The following is a 20,000-nucleotide window of genomic DNA, read 5'->3' as shown; positions in this document are numbered from 1 at the left end:
CCGTAGCGTGAGGCAGCTTGATGCACAAGTACACCCCCTGGACATGACGCTGGTATGTCGCTGATAATCTCTACTTGGACCTACTTACTCCAGAACTAAAAGAAGAAGACACAATGCTTCCTCTCTCCAAACACATGGAGGGCAGTGTATAGTGTGTAGTGATAAGCTGACATGGTGGAACAGCATCATGGTCCTGGGGCTGTCCTCCTCACCTGCGCTTCTCCTCCCCCTCCTCTGGCGTGGCGATGGCCAAACACTCGTCCATGTGGCCGTGGAACAGCCGGAGGACGTGGCCTCCTGTCAGGAACCCTGTGAGAGGGGGGCAGCACACCAGGTCAGTGTTGTAGTAAGGAAGTAAAGCTTTATTTATACAGCACCTTTCATACAATAAATGCAGCTCAAAGTGCTTTACAACAGGATAAACACATATACAAGCATCAAACGAATATAAAAGCAGGGGAAGTATATAAAACAAAAAGGAATAAGAAATAAAAAGCTTAATCTGAGTCCCTTGCCTTGAAAATATTGAAGATATTTAAGACTTGACGTACTCCATGTAGTAAGGAGTGTGTGTGTGTGTGTGTGTGTGTGTGTGTGTGTGTGTGTGTGTGTGTGTGTGTGTGTGTACTGTATACTGGAGAGACGAGGTCTGGGTAGTCTGGGTTTAGAGACGGGTATCATGTCTACTATTGATCTCTGTTTTTATTTTTCTATTTGTTTAGGGCTGCTAAATGGGTAAGCTAATATTTTGTATACTATGTATGCAATGAGTTTCCTTTCCATATTTCTATGCTTTAATTCATTGTTTCAGACGACAGTAAGGTGAGCAGGTTACCCTCCGCCAGCTCGCAGCCAGAGCACACTGGGTTCATGTTCCACAGCGTCTGCATGAAGGAGGCGTCCACCATCAGGTCTCCACTGGCATAGGACAGATGCTGCAGAGAGATACATATAGAGAGAGGAGGGGGGGGGGGGGACAGAGAGAGAGAGAGGGAGAGGGAGAGAGAGAGAGAGAGAGAGACAGAGAGAGACAGAGAGAGAGAGAGAGAGAGACAGAGAGAGAGAGAGAGAGAAAGAGAGAGGGACACAGAGAGAGAGAGAGGGAGAGAGAGAGAGAGAGAGAGAGACAGAGAGAGACAGAGAGAGAGAGATAGAGAGAGAGACAGAGAGACAGAGAGAGAGACAGAGAGAGAAAGAGAGAGGGACACAGAGAGAGAGAGAGGGAGAGAGAGAGAGAGAGAGAGAGAGAGAGAGAGAGACAGAGAGAGAGACAGAGAGACAGAGAGAGAGAGAGAGAGAGTAAGAGAGAGGGAGACAGAGAGAGAGGGAGGGAGAGTTTGAGTTTTTATTAGGACCTCTTTTAGCCAAAGGCTAATCTTCCAAGAGTCCTTACATTAAAACATTACAAAAATCTGTATTTCATTACTTCATACACTTTCAGTACATGTCAATAAACCTTCTGAAACATGGCATTAAAACACATTAATACACAATACATAACAATAGCAGAAAAGCAATACATTCACTTGGTTTTGCATAAATTAGTCGCCAAGACCATCAAGGAGACAGAGAGAGAGAGAGGGAGAGAGAGAGAGGGAGGGAGAGAGAGACAGAGACAGAGAGAGAGAGAGAGGGAGGGAGAGAGAGAGAGAGAGAGAGAGACAGAGAGACAGACAGAGAGAGAGAGAGAGAGACAGAGAGACAGACAGAGAGAGAGAGAGAGAGAGAGAGAGACAGAGAGACAGACACAGAGAGAGAGAGAGACAGAGAGACAGACAGAGAGAGAGAGAGAGAGAGACAGAGAGACAGACAGAGAGAGAGAGAGAGAGACAGAGAGACAGACAGAGAGAGAGAGAGAGAGACAGAGAGAGAGAGAGAGAGATAGAGAGAGAGAGACAGAGAGACAGACAGAGAGAGAGAGAGAGACAGAGAGAGACAGAGAGACAGACAGAGAGAGAGAGAGAGAGAGACAGAGAGACAGACAGAGAGAGAGAGAGAGAGAGACAGAGAGAGAGAGAGAGACAGAGAGAGAGAGAGAGATAGTAGCTCAGTGAAGCTCAGTGACACCCAGAAGAACTATATTACCCAGCAGCTCTGAGCCTGAGGTAGTGACACCCTTACCCCCTGCACTAAGCACTGTATTGTACTGTATTGTTGTTTTGCTTGTATTGTGTTGTGGACTATGTTGTTGTGTGTGATACTACAGAGAGAGGCGAGGCTGAAGAATTTCATTGTATTAATACACATGACAATAAACTTGAACTTGAACTTGAAGTGAGGCAGAGAGGCAGAGAGGCGGAGAGGCAGAGAGGCGGAGAGGCGGAGAGGCAAAGAGGCAGAGAGGCAGAGAGGCAGAGAGGCAGAGAGGCGGAGAGGCAGAGAGGCAGAGAGGCAGAGAGGCAAAGAGGCAGAGAGGCAGAGAGGCAGAGAGGCAGAGAGGCGGAGGTTACCAGGTATCTCTCAGACGACACGCTGACCAGGATGAGGTCGTCTCCCACCCGGACCTTCTCTCCCTCCGACCTCTGCTTGGACGCCGGGTGGATGGTCCACCAACACGCCTCACCTGGGGGGATGAAACATAATGCTGAATAACTCTGGTGTCTGGTTTGTTTATGCAGGGTGCTTTACATTCTTAGAGATACAGTATTTTCCTTGCATTTAACCCATGAGCCAGACTACATGATGTATCCTAGTCTGTAACTATGGTGATTGTGACAGTGACAACAATAACTCCTGTATTAGATAGGCTTTCACTATTGTGCTGACGCATATAATGATGTTAGGAGTGGGCAATGTTATTTGTATTTTTATGTCCGGATATATTTATTGTCCTGTTTGTATTTGTGGGGTTGTCATGGTTTCCACATGTCATGGTTTCCATTACAAGTCCCGCGGGCCAGACATGGCTTGCGACGACTTCTAACCCGACTTCTAATTCTGACAAACATTTCAATGTTGCTCGTAGAAAAAAAAAGGCTAAAAAAAAAGTAGGCTACTGTGATGCAAATGTAATTGTGCCAGTTATCATTTTATACAAAAACATTGTTCAGCACTTAAATAAATATTATTTATTTTGCTTTATTAATCAGTTTTTGCCGGTAATAATTACCCACAAACATGGAAAAAGCATAATATTTTATTTTAATATCTGTGCATCCAAGCAATAGTTTTGTATTTAACACAGTTACCAGCCTACTTATATTTCTTCGATATCATTGTACTAAATGTCTGGCCCCAGATTTTATTCCCAAACCTCAGCCTGGCCCTCAGTAAGTCTGAATGTCACACCCCTGCCTTAGGATGTATAACGTTGATCTAGTCACATCTACCATCACATCTAGTTGATCTAGTCACATCTACCATCACATCTAGTTGATCTAGTCACATCTACCATCACATCTAGTTGATCTAGTCACATCTACCATCACATCTAGTTGATCTAGTCACATCTACCATCACATCTAGTTGATCTAGTCACATCTACCATCACATCTAGTTGATCTGGTCACATCTACCATCACATCTAGTTGATCTGGTCACACCTACCTGTGGAGTCCTCCTGCAGGCCCACGTCGAAGGACAGCTTGTCTGAGAGAGACCGGGACGTTGTCAAACAGCTCAGGTACTACGAGAGACAGGAAGTCAAACAGCTTAGGTACTACGAGAGACAGGAAGTCAAACAGCTCAGGTACTACGAGAGACAGGAAGTCATTCAGCTCAGGTACTACGAGAAACAGGAAGTCATTCAGCTCAGGTACTACGAGAGACAGGAAGTCATTCAGCTCAGGTACTACGAGAGACAGGAAGTCAAACAGCTCAGGTACTACGAGAGACAGGAAGTCATTTCACAACACCAGACTGACATTGTCTGACATAACTATGCCATACTATGAATGATGGAGGAGCCAGTATTACTGAGAGAGAGAGAGAGAGAGAGAGAGAGAGAGAGAGAGAGAGAGAGAGAGAGAGAGAGAGGTAGAAAGCTCTGGAACTGTTTGAGCTGTCAATCTGGGGAAGGAGAGCGTTGTTGCTATTAAACCACAGGACAGTTATCAGAAGCTTAAGACGTTTATTCTTTAAGTAACAATGACATCGAGGATCTAGAGTAAGTCTGATGATCTGATGAAAATCACAATTGCACAGTGTTATGGTCACTCCCATAAGGTCATGCTGACCTTAAACACATTCTGAACTTTGGTGGAAGTTCCATCAGGTTCTTATAGTGTAACCAGACCAGAGATAGATGAATGTTGAGTCACATGGGAGAAATTGCATAGTTACTAGAAAAACACGTAGGAAAGTAGGAATTTCCACAACGAGAGTCTTACCATGCTAGAGTGGTAGTGTCTCAGGAGGATGGCATGGCCGTACAGCAAGGTGCGATGACCCCCTCCCTGGGAAGACTGGGGAGGGAGAGACACAGAGGGTTAACTACCTGACTGGGGAGGGACACAGAGGGTTAACTACCTGACTGGGGAGGGACACAGAGGGTTAACTACCTGACTGGGGAGGGACAGAGGGTTAACTACCTGACTGGGGAGGGACAGGGACACAGAGGGTTAACTACCTGACTGGGGAGGGAGAGAGACACAGAGGGTTAACTACCTGACTGGGGAGGGACACAGAGGGTTAACTACCTGACTGGGGAGAGACACAGAGGGTTAACTACCTGACTGGGGAGGGAGAGGGACACAGAGGGTTAACTACCTGACTGGGGAGGGAGAGACACAGAGGGTTAACTACCTGACTGGGGAGGGACAGGGACACAGAGGGTTAACTACCTGACTGGGGAGGGACACAGAGGGTTAACTCGCTGCTCTGACACAGCTACCTATAGAGGCAGGCCTCCCCACTAGGGAACATGAACAGGGAAGCAGGGATCTGTTCTATTCTAACCTGTTTTGTTTCAGTGCATTCCCTTCCCTACATCCCTTGATGATGTAATGTTTGCTTGAGTGTAAAGTGGGACATTTTGATTTCCAGGGTGGAGAGAGGGGAGCCCAGGTCTTAGACCAGGGTGGAGAGAGGGGGTCCCTCAGATCTGTGTGGGACCAACTAAGGCTAGAATTGTGTCGTCGTCATACCAACATCACACGAACCGAAACATCGACAACATCAAAGTGCATCACGACAGCGAAGAGATCCTATTCACAAAGATGATTGACGATCTCTTCATCACAACGACACATTCACAAGCTCACAGTAGTACACCCAACGAGATGAGCTTACTGCACACATCTAGATCAAAATACATCCTGATCACATTCCACAAATCACCACTGATCCACATTGATTCGACACAGAAAAAAACACAAAACACAACATTGGAAAATCCAGCCTACCTTTTCTCAATATCCAGCAAGGTTTTAAACGAGAAAACATAATTACTGTTGTAGTTTACAGTGTGATTAAGCCATAACAATCATCACCAGCGCTAGCTAGCAGTATGATAATGATTAGGTGATTAGGCCTCTGGTCCTTTGGGGGGGGGGGGGGGGGGGTCTTAGCATAGCACACCTAATCCACTGGGATTACAAGTCAATTGGGGTCGGGGCAGGGGGCATGTCAAAGGGCTGTGCTGCTCCAAAGCCACCCAGGCTACATTAGCGCCGGGCGGGACAGCTGGGTAACCAGTGTGCTCTGGGGGGGGCCCGGATCTCCCCCCAAACAACTGACGCAGGCAGTCACTCTCCGCTGGGCAGCATGCCATGCTATTCTCATCCCCCGCTGGAGAGGATATAGCCCACACAGCCCCTGGACTCTATCCCTCAGGCTAAGGATAGTTGATTGCCCATATCTTGTTTTTAATAGTATCTAACTACCCCCAAAAAACTGTTTAAGTGATTCGCCTTAAGCCAAGGGAAGTCAAGGTATTTTAGGAATATAATATGATATGAATGTGTATTTTGAGTAAACTATCCCTTTACCACAACTGACATAAAATATTAGTGTCTATGCACTCTATGAACTACAGTGTGTTAGTTGAGACGGTCGAGGAGGACTGGGTGAGTTAGCTTACGTGATAGATGGGCGATGATGGCGATTACAGGAGCGTGAGATGAGTTGGATCGTTTGGAGCAGTTGGATGTTGGATGAAAGATGAGACAGAGTAGTGAGACATGAGACATGAGACATCAGAACAGTAAGTTAACCCAAATAAGGTCAATGAATCCATTTGAGGTCAAATGGCATTATGACAGGATTGGAGGGGGTAAACGGGGTATAATAGTGCTGCGTGAAATGAAACAGAGAACTGCAGAAGAACATGAATAATAAAAAGGATGTCTGTGGGGGATGATGATGATGAGCCTTTAAAGTGGACCGGTCATCGTGTGTGTTCAAACCGACAACACAGGAGCTAGAGAAATGACGTCGGGTGGCTTTAACTCCCTGTCGAGGTTCTCTATATGTATGCTTGGAGACCCAGCGGAGGTTCCAGCAATGACAATACTGGAGAAAGTGAGTGACAGCTGCTGAATCCACACCATGTCTGGGGTGAGGGCTGAGGGGGGAGGGGGGAGGGCTGAGGGGGGAGGGTTGAGGGCTGAGGGCTGAGGGGGGAGGGGGGAGGGCTGAGGGGGGAGGGGGGAGGGCTGAGGGCTGAGGGCTGAGCAGAGAGAGGACATGAACAGGCCTCGGCCTTGACAGTGAATGGTAAAGCACTAGTTCAACCAGTAGGCCATCCAGAGGGGTGGGGGTGTTCTTAGAAGGAGAGGAGGGGAGAGAGTTGGTTTAGGAAACATTATGAGACATACCCATTTGTCCAAATCGACTGCCTATGGTTGGCATGGAGGGGGAGGGACAGAAACAGTATATAAAATGATGTACCCAGCTAATGTGGGTTGGAGTTTTGTGGTGCACATGTTCTACATCAACATTGAACAGCTGTGAATAATATATTACAATGCACAGATCTAAGATGTGTTCTGCAGTTCAATGGTCATTTATTTCAAATGCATAATATGTGTATACCCTTTGATTCGCTGAGAATGTGACATACAGTGAATGCCGAATGAGCTTAACTTATTAGTTTATTTCTTTCATTGTTTGTAAACAATGATGTATAGCTTGGAAAATCATGGACTGGATGTATTTGTCTATGAATTTTGAAGGTCACATTTCAGCCTCATGTCCAACTGTATACCCGATCATGTAAGGGGCCATGGGGTGAGAAGAAGGACTGCACCTCTAAAACAAAATAATTGTTTTCGGATTTTTCAAGACCTTGATGATGTGACAGAAAAAGTGCAACAAACTGTATGTTTATGACATTTGTAATCGAAATATATATACTGCACAAAATCTGTGTGCTCAGAAAACACTTGGTTGTGGTGGAGAGACACTGTTGGCATTAGAAAAAAGCAAAGAAGAAAGCAAAGTTGTGCTGATGCTGAGACTGCAGTAAAACAAATAGAAATCCAAAACATCTTACCAAGTTCATCTCCACAGTGTTGGCCAGCATCTCCTGCAGGGCGCGTACAGACAGGGACTGCTCCAGGATGAAGGCACATATCGCCAGGTCTGGAGGCACACTCTGTGGGTAGAAACCAGCCCCCGTTATATGACCTATATGTGACACGGTCTGATCGTTTGGTCCGCATGTCGGCAACCAATCAAAATGTCCTTTTCTTTTGAAGTTTCAACGTTGTTGAGAATCACAACACAAACTCGCTAGTCAAGCCAAAACACTGCAACGTAATGGATTGGGTAATCCCCCACTGCTACCTAGTTAGCTACAACACTATTTTACATTGTTAGCAGGCTCACAAAACAAGCTGTGTTAGTTGACTAGCAAGCGACGTGTCGGTGATTTTCAACAACGCAGAAATGTGTTCACATTTTTCGAAAGAAAAGTCTGATCATTACATCAGATCCCGACATGAGGACCAAAGCATTTAAGACGTGTCACATATCTCTGGCTCCATGGGGGAGTGAGACATGTAGAGGCATGTACGTTCATACGGTAGTGTGATGTGTCTGTCTACAGTACCTGACCTCTACGTTCATACAGTAGTGTGATGTGTCTGTCTACAGTACCTGGGTGGTACGTTTATACGGTAGTGTGATGCGTCTGTCTACAGTACCTGACCTCTACGTTCATACGGTAGTGGGATGCGTCTGTCTACAGTACCTGAGCGTTGGACGTTCATACAGTAGTGTGATGCGTCTGTCTACAGTACCTGGATGGTACGTTCACAGTAGTGTGATGCGTGTGTGTGTAAGGTACCTGGGTGGTACGTTCATACAGTAGTGTGATGTGTGTGTCTACAGTACCTGGGTGGTACGTTCATACGGTAGTGTGATGTGTCTGTCTACAGTACCTGACCTCTACGTTCATACGGTAGTGTGATGTGTCTGTCTACAGTACCTGACCTCTACGTTCATACGGTATGATGCGTGTGTGTACAGTACCTGGGTGGTACGTTCATATGGTAGTGTGATGCGTGTGTGTGTAGGGTACCTGGGTGGTACGTTCATACAGTAGTGGGATGTGTCTGTGTACAGTACCTGGGTGGTACATTCGTACGGTAGTGTGATGCGTCTGTCTACAGTACCTGGGTGGTACGTTCATACAGTAGTCTGATGCGTGTGTCTACAGTACCTGGGCGTTGGACGTGGTCTCCAGGAAGCAGAGGCGGTCCCCGAAGCCCTCGCAGGACAGACACAGCTTGATCTGCTCCTTCAGGACAGACGCGGTGCACTGCAGCACCACCTGGTCATCCTGCAGACCCGGGGAACACAGACACACACACACGGTCAGGACACACACACAGTCAGGACACAGTAGGACTGTAGGACACAGTCAGGACACAGCATCTCTCTAGGCCTCAGGACACACAGACACACACACACAGTCAGGACACACACACACACACACAGTCAGGACACACAGACACACACACACACACACACACACACACACACACACAGTCAGTACACACAGTCAGGACACACACACACACACAGTCAGGACACACACACACACACACACACACACACAGTCAGGACACACACACACACACACACACAGTCAGTACACACAGTCAGGACACACAGACACACACACACACACACAGTCAGGACACACACACACACACACACACAGTCAGGACACACAGACACACACACACACACACACACAGACACACACACACACACACACACACACAGTCAGTACACACAGTCAGGACACACAGACACACACACACACAGTCAGGACACACACACACACACACAGTCAGGACACACAGACACACACACAGTCAGGACACACAGACACACACACACACACACACAGACACACACACACACACACACAGTCAGGACACACAGACACACACACACACACACACAGTCAGGACACACAGACACACACACAGTCAGGACACACAGACACACACACACACACACACACACACACACACACAGTCAGGACACACAGACATACACACACACACACACAGTCAGGACACACAGACACACACACACACAGTCAGGACACACAGACACACACACAGTCAGGACACACAGACACACACACACACACACACAGTCAGGACACACATACACACACACACAGTCAGGACACACACACACACACACAGACACACACACACACAGTCAGGACACACAGACACACACACACACACAGACACACACAGACACACACACACACACACAGTCAGGACACACAGACACACACACAGTCAGGACACACAGACACACACACACACACACACACACACAGTCAGGACACACAGACACACACACACACACACACACACACACACACACACACACACACACACACACACACACACACACACTGTCAGGACACAATACGGTACTCTCTAGGCCTCAGAGCACCGGGCAGTGTTCAGCAGAGATCAACATTGTTCAACATTTAACACCAGAACAGCTGTGCCTTTTTACCTACTAAAAGAGCCGCCTCGGGGGTCGTAGGGGACCCCCTCTTTACAATGCTCAAGCTGCTATTTACACACAACGACCACTAGTTGGCCGCTTGTAAATTAGCCTGCCTCCTACACAGAAAAACAGCAAAATAGCTTTATACTAGCTTATCCTGATGTGATTTTGAAAATGTAAGGATACTGGGTGGTAGAACGCACATATCTAGGAAAAGTCATGAAAGGAGGGTCCTGAAATTTGATCGAGTGCAAAGATATAACACTTTTCTTTACTCACAAATGGCGCCTCATGGCTGTTCTAGTGTTAATTGCGGCACCATGAATGTCACAGTCCGCCTCACCGTGTGACGCCCATCAGACAGGAGTCAACATGCCTCAGAGGAAGCTGGGTAGCACTTGACTTCATAAGTATATAAGTATTATAAGTAACTAACTATCAGTAGTTACCAGAAACAAGAAAGGCAATGACCTTGTTATTACAAGGTAAGGCAGACTGTATTTTCCACGTATTTATTTTGCATGAAAGATGCTCGATTCCATTATTGTTGCACAATTTCCCATAATTTATTTTCATTTGAGTTATAGCCTCGTCTCCCATCACCATGGTTACCATGGTTACACCATCAGTCAGACCATGGTTACCATGGTTACACCACCAGTCTTGTTGTAGTGAAGTGGTATTGGTATGTATGCATGCACACCACTGCATCACCAACCTGACGTATTGAATATTTCTTTCTGTGAATGAATACATTAACAAAACAACAAACAGTGAGATATGAATCACCACATTAAAATAGTGTTTTAACTTTCTATGAAGGTCTTGCCTCCATTCATATATTCATTCTCACAATCTGGAGTGCATATAGAGCAACATTACAGTTTACTAAGAAATGTCACAGGTGTGGCCTGGGGTGGTCCAGTGGTCTAGCACCGCGGTCTACAGTGCACACATATGCCCATGTCGGCATGGGTTTGAATCCGGCCCATGCCCTGCTGACATGCCCTCTCTTCCTTCTTTTCCTACTTTCCTGTCTGTCTTCACTATGCCTGTCCAATAAAAAAAAAAAAATAATATGAGTGGGACTGCTTCACTCAGAAAAAAGAAAAAAGAAAAAAAGAAATGTCACAGGCCGTGTTCGTAAACTAGCTGGAGGGGTCAGTTTTGGGTCATTTGAAAAAGTAGGTGTCAGCAGGCGTTCAAAACAATCGGACATAGGCACTAAATCGGAACTAAACATTACGACCTGCGGTGTAAATGCAGCCTTAATGTGTCATGAAAGGGTAAATGGACGTAACTCTACATTAACTGCATGACAATCGTCCACACACCCATGTATCAGACACAGTGGTTAGGTTTAGTGTGTTACAAGATGCAGTGGATCCATATTATGTAGATGGTTTTTGGTGGCACCAGCCTTGATTTCAACGGGTATAACAGTTTACAGTATGAACGAGCCTGGCGGACATCTTGAAGAAGTCACACCCTCACCGTCACCGTTCCTTTGCGATTGTAATGCATCTCACGCCTTGTCCTTTGTTGGGGATGACATTGGGAAGGAGAGGGACAGCGAGATATTCTTATAGTTCCCTGAGTTAGACCCCGAGTTAGGCCCTGAGTTAGGCCCTGAGTTAGGCCCTGAGTTAGGCCCTGAGTTAGGTTGAGTTAGGCCCTGAGTTAGGCCCTGAGTTAGGTTGAGTTAGGTTGAGTTAGGTTGAGTTAGGTTGAGTTAGGTCCTGAGTTAGGTCCTGAGTTAGGTTGAATTAGGTCCTGAGTTAGGTCCTGAGTTAGGTTGAGTTAGGTTGAGTTAGGTTGAGTTAGGTCCTGAGTTAGGTCCTGAGTTAGGTTGAGTTAGGTCCTGAGTTAGGCCCTGAGTTAGGTCCTGAGTTAGGTCCTGAGTTAGTTTGAGTTAGGTCCTGAGTTAGGTTGAGTTAGGTCCTGAGTTAGGCCCAGGCCACCAGTCTCCCGTGTTGTGTTGCCCATGACAATGTATGGTTAAAACTTACTTGCTTTGAAACTGTTAAAAAAATATATGTTTTGATTGTTTTTTTTCTCATTTTCTGTTAATACAGCACAACACTGTGTGGCCTGGGTTGGTCCAGAGTCTACAGTGCACACATATGCCCATGTCGGCATGGGCATATGTGAGAATCCGGCTCATACCCTGCTGACATGCCCTCTATCCCTTCTTCTCCTTACTTTCCTGTCTGTCTTCTGTCTGTATCTGTCCAATAAAATAAAAATAGAAATATGAGCTGGACTGCCCCACTCAGAAAAAAATCATTATACAGCCCAACAGAATCGTGACCAGGTTCTCCTAATTAATGTCTAATGTTCACATGCATCGTTAAATAGACATATTTTATCATATTTTATTACTCATAGAGTGAGTCATTAGCTTCAGATATCGGCCGGGAGTGTAAACTCCCCGTAAGCTGGTTCATCTTAACGTGAGGGCATGGTGAAGGTGAAATAGCATTCTGGGTATTCTTAATGAATCTAGGATCCCATATGATTGATTGTCTGTCACACATAGATGAGCAAAGCATTATCAATCATTATTAACCATGAAATACCTTTTGGAGTCAGATATAACGTAATGTTAACCTGTGTTAGTTGGTCATGTGAACCGTGTCGATCATGTCCATGACTGGTAGAAATAATCATTGGGAATAAACGTACCGGTATGTCTTATGTTTCATCTATTCTTCAGTGTTTTATTTTCATATTATATATCTATTGGTAAATGATCTGCACTTATATAGCGCCTTTATCCAAAGCGCTTTACAACGGCCTCTCATTCACCCATTCACACACCAATGGTGGCAAGCTACCATGCATGTGCCGGCCTGCTCACTGGGAGCAATTTGGGGTTCAGTGTCTTGCCCAAGAACACTTCGACATGTGGCCAGCCGGGGCTCGAGCCGCCGATCTGCCAACCATGCAATGATTAGACAGCAGCTCTACCTCCTGAGACACAGCCGCCCCTGTATTGCATGCAGATATCAGATAGGTATTACAGTTGACGGGATAACCATGGTGTTAGTTGTGAGGTGTTGGCTGATTACAAGGGTACCACCGAACAGAAACAGGTCATCTAGAATGTTCCAGCTCTGATCCTATTTAATCAATAGTAATTACCTTCGCTGTCTCTTGGTTATTAATCAAATCAAATTTGAAGGGTGTTTGAGTTTCAAGGATTCAAGAAGAATACGCAAGTGATACAATAACGCCAAAGTATGTGGAAACTACAGTCCTACCTTACCTTGTAATAACAAAAGTCATTTTCTGTCTGTTACTGATGACAACTGGTAATTACCATGGTTATTATCATGCTATTACCCAGAGCCGCTACTGAAAGTTGAAGAATGTTGAGCACCGGTGTGAAAGAACTTCTTTATGTACGGTCTGTCGCTAAACAACGCAAAACATTCACAGAGTTCCCACACCTTCTGAAACATCAGATTCAAGCACCTTTCAAGCACTTTCAAGGGCTTTCAAGACTCAATTCCCTCAAATTCAAGGATCCAACACGGCATAGATTGAGACAGAACTAGTTGACGAGCTAAGTAAAACATTTTTTAATATATATATATATATTTAGAGAGAGAGAGAGAGAGAGAGAGAGAGAGAGAGAGAGAGAGAGAGAGAGAGAGAGAGAGAGAGAGAGAGAGAGAGAGAGGGGGGGGGGAATTCAAGCACTTTCGATGACCCATGTCTATTTTCAAAAACGTTTAAGACCTTGATTTCCTTCTCTCAAATCCACAAACTTCCAAGGATTTCAAGGACCCGGGGGGAACCCTGTCATTCAACACACAACGCACCCCAGGTGACAAAAAAGCTGTCAACAGCCCCTGACAATGGGGTGGAGCTAATAAAATGGAGACAGATATATTGTGCGTGGAGAACTCTAACAGACAGTCATTTGCGGCTCCCTGTCAATGCCGTGACCCTGCAGAGACTGGTGTCAATATGCTGATAAACACCCCCTCCCCCTGTTAACCCAGCCACCCCCCCCCCCCCCGGTTAACCCACACCTGACCCAGGACATTCCCAGCTGCTCCCTCTACTCCCTCAGTATATCTCAAGTGTATCCATCACTTTCCCCTCCCTGTGTGTTACTATCTTTCTGTCAATGTCTTCTCTGTCTCTTCCTTCCTCCTTCTCTCTCGTTCTCTCCGGACAGCTGGACCTAGAGAGTCTTTGTCGTGATCTCGTGTTTTAGCCGAGTGATTGACAGGTCCTATACGTCAGCTAACGAGGGCAGCACGCTAGCTCATGCTAGCACAGTGTGGCATGTAACTGGCTGCAAAGTGATGCGTCTCAGTGACCTCATAACATGCCCTTCTCTGTAGCGATAAGCCAGCTCCTTTTCATTTGTCTCTTACACACAGTATCCCCCCTCTTCCTTTAGCTAGGCTATCATTTATCTTTCGTCAGCCTAGAACTGTCTCCTCTGTCCTCTCCTCTGACCCCTGCTCAGGAGAAACTGGGACACCCTTCTCCCCCTCCGAGCATGATGGGAACCACGACAAACAGAACACTCCTGTGCAGTCACTTCTATGAATCTATTAACCCTGAACATAACACTATAATAATAATACCGTTTTTTTTAATTTCCCTCTAATTTCTGTGGTACATTCAGATCATCACTGAGCATACACAGGTTTAAAGAGGAAGTCATGAATTGTTTCAATGCAGCAACAGCAAACCCATTTTGAACAACAACATATATGTTATTAATCAACTACACCTAATCAACTCAACACAGGCCACTTCAAAGTTGGAGTATGAAAACAACCCAGAAGTCTGCGTCGCTAGGCTCGCAAAATCATTAGTCATAGTTTAGTCAGAATTGATCAGAGACAGGCAGACTGTATCAATTCACAATGAAGTCATACAGCCTAGTTACATGCTAACTCCCCCCTGTCTATATACCCCCTGTGAATAGGCCATATAGTGTATATAAGTATATACTTATACTGTATAAGTATATACTTATATCCCCCAATTTATGTCTCATTCTTGTTTTTTTATTATCTTAGGACTGTGTTTTATTATCTTAGGACTGTGTTTTATTATCTTAGGACTGTGTTTTATTATCTTAGGATGGTGTTTTATTATCTTAGGACAGTGTTGACTGTTAGCACCTAGGGTTTGCATTTCAATGTCGTTGTACCGTACAATGACAATAAAGATCATTCATTCATTCATCATGAAGCAATTACAGACATTTGATTACAGATATCTAAACCCCCCCCCTCCTCCAGGATCCTAAACATTCCTCAACATGTTGTCTTTGAAGGAGACAGAACAGTAATTTACTACATAACGTAAATGAAGTAAGTAAGTAGTGTCATGTATTAACTAGACAGAGCTAAACTGGGCTAAACCGGGCCAGTTTTGAGGACAGTGAAGTGGGGGTAAGTGAGCAGCAAGACCCCGATATGGAGATGAGGCTGTGTGCCTCTGGAGGGCTAAAAGCAGACTGCCGCTATGTGAGTCACAGCCTAGAGACGGCCTGTACGATCGGATGACACCGCCAGACGATGAAGGGCAGTACACACACCGCCGCACCGCACTATACTTTATACTGCTGCTATCCACTCAGCAGTTCAGAGAAACCTCTACACCCGGACAGACCTGCGCCAGCTCCATTACCTCAACAAGACAAGACAGAGAGTCTAAAACCAGGGATATCACTGGTGCTTTCTGTTCATTCATGTGAATGGCAAAGTGCTTCAATACAGAAACATGTTATCTTTGAACTGCCAACCAAGTGTACTTCTTCCAAAAAGCTTCACTGAAAGAAAAACAGTGGTCTTGAATTCAAATGAGCCCCTATTGGAAATACGAGAAACTACTGTGCAATAACCAAGGGAATAGTGCAATGTTCTACCGTGCAATATGTTTACATTCTTGTGTTTAGGTTTACATACACTGTATATAAGTTTACTAGTTCATATGTTTATAAAAGTACATAGTTACATGCTAACACCCCCCTGTGAATAGGCCATATAGTGGATATAAGTATATATGTTTACATAATAAAATACATCCTACTGATTACTTATCCCCCTATTTATATCTATTTATGTCTCGTTCTTGTTTTTTATTATCTTAGGACAGTGTTTTATTATCTTAGGACTGTGTTTTATTATCTTAGGACTGTGTTTTATTATCTTAGGACGGTGTTGATTGTTAGCACCTAGGGTCTGCAGTTCAATTTCGTTATACCCGTACAATGACAATAAAGATCATTCAAACCTGGCTTCACAGTAACATTCCTCAAGCAATCAGAGCCCAGAAACCAGAAACTATACTCTACTGTAGATCACACATGTCAGACGCTGGAACAGGCCTAGGGCATACATGTTATCAATGTTAAAGTAACCTATGATGTGTTCAATTCAATGCATTTCAACAAAATCACATCAGCAAACAATAGTAAACAGCTCATATAACTCCTATTTTAGAAACTCTACACTGGCTTCCTGTTAAGTTCAGAAGAGATTTCAAGATCCTTCTGCTTGTTTATAAAGCTCTCACTGGCACAGCTCCAGAATATCTGAAAGACCTTCTGCTAGCATATCAGCCCAATAGAGCTCTCAGGTCTTTTGCTAGCATATCAGCCCAATAGAGCTCTCAGGTGTTCTGACGCTGGTTTTCTCTGTGTACCACATGTACAAAAGAAGAGATTTGGTGAGGCTGCATTCTCATTTCAGCACATATGTTCAAGTCAAGACTAAAAACCCATCTTTTTAATATTGCCCTTAAATTACTAAATAATTAAATGATGATTATATAATGATTGGAGCACTTTGAGCTGCAACGTTTGCAGGAAAAGCGCTACACAAATAAAACGTTATTATTATTATTATTATTATTATTATTATTATCTAAACAGCCACTGGGTCTGTGGTCACACACAGTAAGTAGAGCAGTGTCCTTCCCAGAGTCCTCTTGCTGGGTCATGTGACCTCATCTGAGAGCCACAAACTCTGAGGCTTAACTCACCCTCTTATTAATAGATCAGCTCCTCTAAAACACGAAATGCACCATCCTAATCCAACCGCTTTCAGTGTTAATGTGTTACTGTCACCACAGCCTACGACTGACCCTTAGGGCAGAGAGACAGGTAGATAGAGAGAGAGGACAGGACAGGATCCTTTGAATGTAACGAGTGAGTGAGTCGTTAAACGTGTAGCTACCTGGCCACAAACAACACATGATCTAAACGCCGTGTCAGGATAGTCGGTGTAAGGTTACAGCCAAACCATAATTGGTCCTGGTGGCAAAATCATTTGGAGTATGTGGACGTTTGGGATTAGAGGGGACAAGTGAAGACAATCGGGAGGTTGGCAGATATACAGCGGGGGGAAATAAGAACTCAACACGTCAACACATTTTTACGTCAAAATATTTCCATTGCAGCTCTATTCCACATGACATTTAGGAGACCTAGACCAGACATTGGTATTATTAACTCAATAAAACTACACAGCTAAATAAAATTGTAACACTCCAATCCATAAAAAAAGGTATGTACAATAAGGCAGAATGACACAGTAAAGAAATATTGAACGCGCTAACTGAAATGTATTTAGTACTTGGTAGAGAAGCCTTGAAGTTGCTTCCTGTATGAAAAAACTAGATGGCCGTGGCGGTGGAGTGCATTGTCTGTTGTTATTCTTTGTGACAACTGTACCCGCTGCTTCCAGGTCTTTCTGCAGCTCTGCTCGAATGGTCCTTGGCTCTCCGGCTGCTCTTCTGACTGACCTTCTGACTGCCTGGTCAGAAATGGAGTGAGGAGATCCTGTGTGGCCGGTTGATGGTCGAGTGATGTTCCTTCCACTTGTGGATAATGGCCCCGATGGTGCTTATAGGAACATTTAGGAGTTGAGAAATCTGTCGGCAACCAGTGCCGTTACTATGCTGCTCAACAATCTTGTTGTGAAGGTTCTATGAGAGCTCTTTGCCTCTACCCATCATGAGATGTTTCTGTCAGGAAAGCTTGGCGATCAATTATTTGTTTACTTGCATGCAGAGGTGGGAAAATCTTGTTCAAAGAGTGGAAGTACTTACTAATTTAATTAACGATTCTAATTACTCATTAGTGGTTTAGTGCTTTTTCAATAGTTCTTTCCTGTGTCGTTGCACTTTATTGCACACAATTTCTTTAGCTGTGTAGCTTTTTGAAAAATTATTAAAACATTGTTGATGTGTTAAATACTTATTTCCCCCACTGTACTAACACACGCACACACGCACATACATTCATCATTTCGCACGTAAACACACTCAAAACTGTGTTGTTTACAAAGAACAACCAGGATATCCCAACCTACCGGAACATTCTCCTGTCCAAGCAGGAAGTAACAAACGGCCCCTGCCTCTGTTGCTCTTTTCAGAACCAGGGGAAGGAGAGCGGCTGGCAGAGCAGAGGGGTAATTCAAGGACTGTTAATAGAGGTGACACAATTCTTGCAGGGGGCAGACGGAATTTGTAACAGAGTGTTTGGATTGTTGTGCGACTATCACACGGCGGTATGAGGGGGGTGTCCCCAGTGTCAGGGACAGGACAACAACCCACTCAGGGACAGACTGGAGGAAGTTCACGAGCGCTGTAGTTAGTGAACTGATTCACCCCATGATCAACTGAGGTAATCATCATTTCATGTCATCTCAAGTAAAGATTTCAGGAATTTATAGGCCCATCTTCCGTCGGAGACTGAAGACCTCCATCTCTTCAGGTTACTCCTGAGACACCTGCTTTTCCCCTATACTGTGTCTCCTAAGACTTCTACTGCTTCCCTTGTACTGTGTGTCCAGTGTCTATAGAAGAAAAAAAAGCTACAGAGTCACTCTGCAGTTCTGACAGCCTTGGGAAGCTCATTCATGATTCAAGTAGCTTAACATGAAATGTGTGGAGCAGTTAAACAAATAGTTTTAAATGACTTAATATAATATAATATATGTGCCATTTAGCTGACGCTTTTATCCAAAGCGGTTACATTGCAGTGAGTGCATACATTTCAGTACATATGGTCCCAGCGGGAATCGAACCCACAACCTAAGCATTGTTAGTGCAATGCTCTACCAACTGAGCCACAGAGGACCACTAATCCAACCAAATGGATGTAAACTTCAGACTTCAACTCTATCACTTGCCGTCTGTATTGATATGGATTGGTAAAATGGTAAATGGTAAATGGTAAATGTACTGCACTTATAGCGCCTTTATCCAAAACGCTTTACAACGGCCTCTCATTCACCCATTCACACACACATTCACACACCAATGGCGGCAAGCTACCATGCAAGGCGCCGGCCCGCTCACTGGGAGCAATTTGGTGTTCAGTGTCTTACCCAAGGACACTTCGACATGTGGCCAGCCGAGGCTCGAACCGCCGATCTGCCAACCTTGCGATCATTAGACGGCGGCTCTACCTCCTGAGACCCAGCCTCTACCTCCTGAGACACGGCCTCTACCTCCTGAGACCCAGCCTCTACCTCCTGAGACACAGCCTCTACCTCCTGAGACACAGCCTCTACCTCCTGAGACACAGCCACCCCCAGGATGACAGAACATTCCACAACAACAGGAAGTGATCATGGAGATCTGCATGGAGGCTCTGGATAACGCCAGCCCTTAGGTGGACTGCAGCCCTTTCAAGGCCTGCTGATGTGGGCCACCCCCTGTCCAGGGTATTGACTGTCCAGGGTATTGACTGAAGCCCTTCAGACAGACTGACTGACTGAGAGTGTGCTGCTGTATCTGTGTGGGTGGAGGAGAGGAATGGTCAATATGGGTATGAGGGATAAAGATGTAGGAGGTCAGAGTGGGGAGGATTACCCTTTGCAAATGCTTTTTTTCTGGCTCCTACTGATACAGATCGAACAGGAATTACAAACTGCAAGAGGGGTCCTAGGGACATTTCTAAATGTCATCTGACGAGTTGGTGGAAGGGCACGGATCTTTACTGCACCCGATAGATAACTGGAATTATGGCTGATAGATAATCAATCATGTTTTCTTTTTTCTTTCTTTAATTTAGGATGTAATATTTG

General features: G+C 45.0%; 1 protein-coding gene across 1 annotated transcript in view; it reads right to left on the bottom strand.

Moving 5' to 3' along the window:
• Positions 1–20,000, bottom strand: part of ryr1b (ryanodine receptor 1b (skeletal)) — a gene marked incomplete at both ends in the record, with an annotated part of 143,409 nt that overhangs the window by 114,027 nt on the left and 9,382 nt on the right. The window contains 8 exons of the mRNA XM_080547334.1: positions 213–309; positions 836–935; positions 2,451–2,563; positions 3,547–3,625; positions 4,329–4,403; positions 6,756–6,776; positions 7,433–7,534; positions 8,603–8,722. Of these exons, the coding sequence (XP_080403460.1) occupies positions 213–309; positions 836–935; positions 2,451–2,563; positions 3,547–3,625; positions 4,329–4,403; positions 6,756–6,776; positions 7,433–7,534; positions 8,603–8,722 (707 nt within the window). The remainder of the gene's footprint in view (positions 1–212; positions 310–835; positions 936–2,450; positions 2,564–3,546; positions 3,626–4,328; positions 4,404–6,755; positions 6,777–7,432; positions 7,535–8,602; positions 8,723–20,000) is intronic.

This window comes from Nansenia antarctica, assembly GCF_963989245.1.
Source record: "Nansenia antarctica genome assembly, chromosome: 17".
Lineage (NCBI taxonomy): Eukaryota > Metazoa > Chordata > Actinopteri > Argentiniformes > Microstomatidae > Nansenia > Nansenia antarctica.
This window is presented reverse-complemented; position numbering and strand designations above follow the sequence as displayed.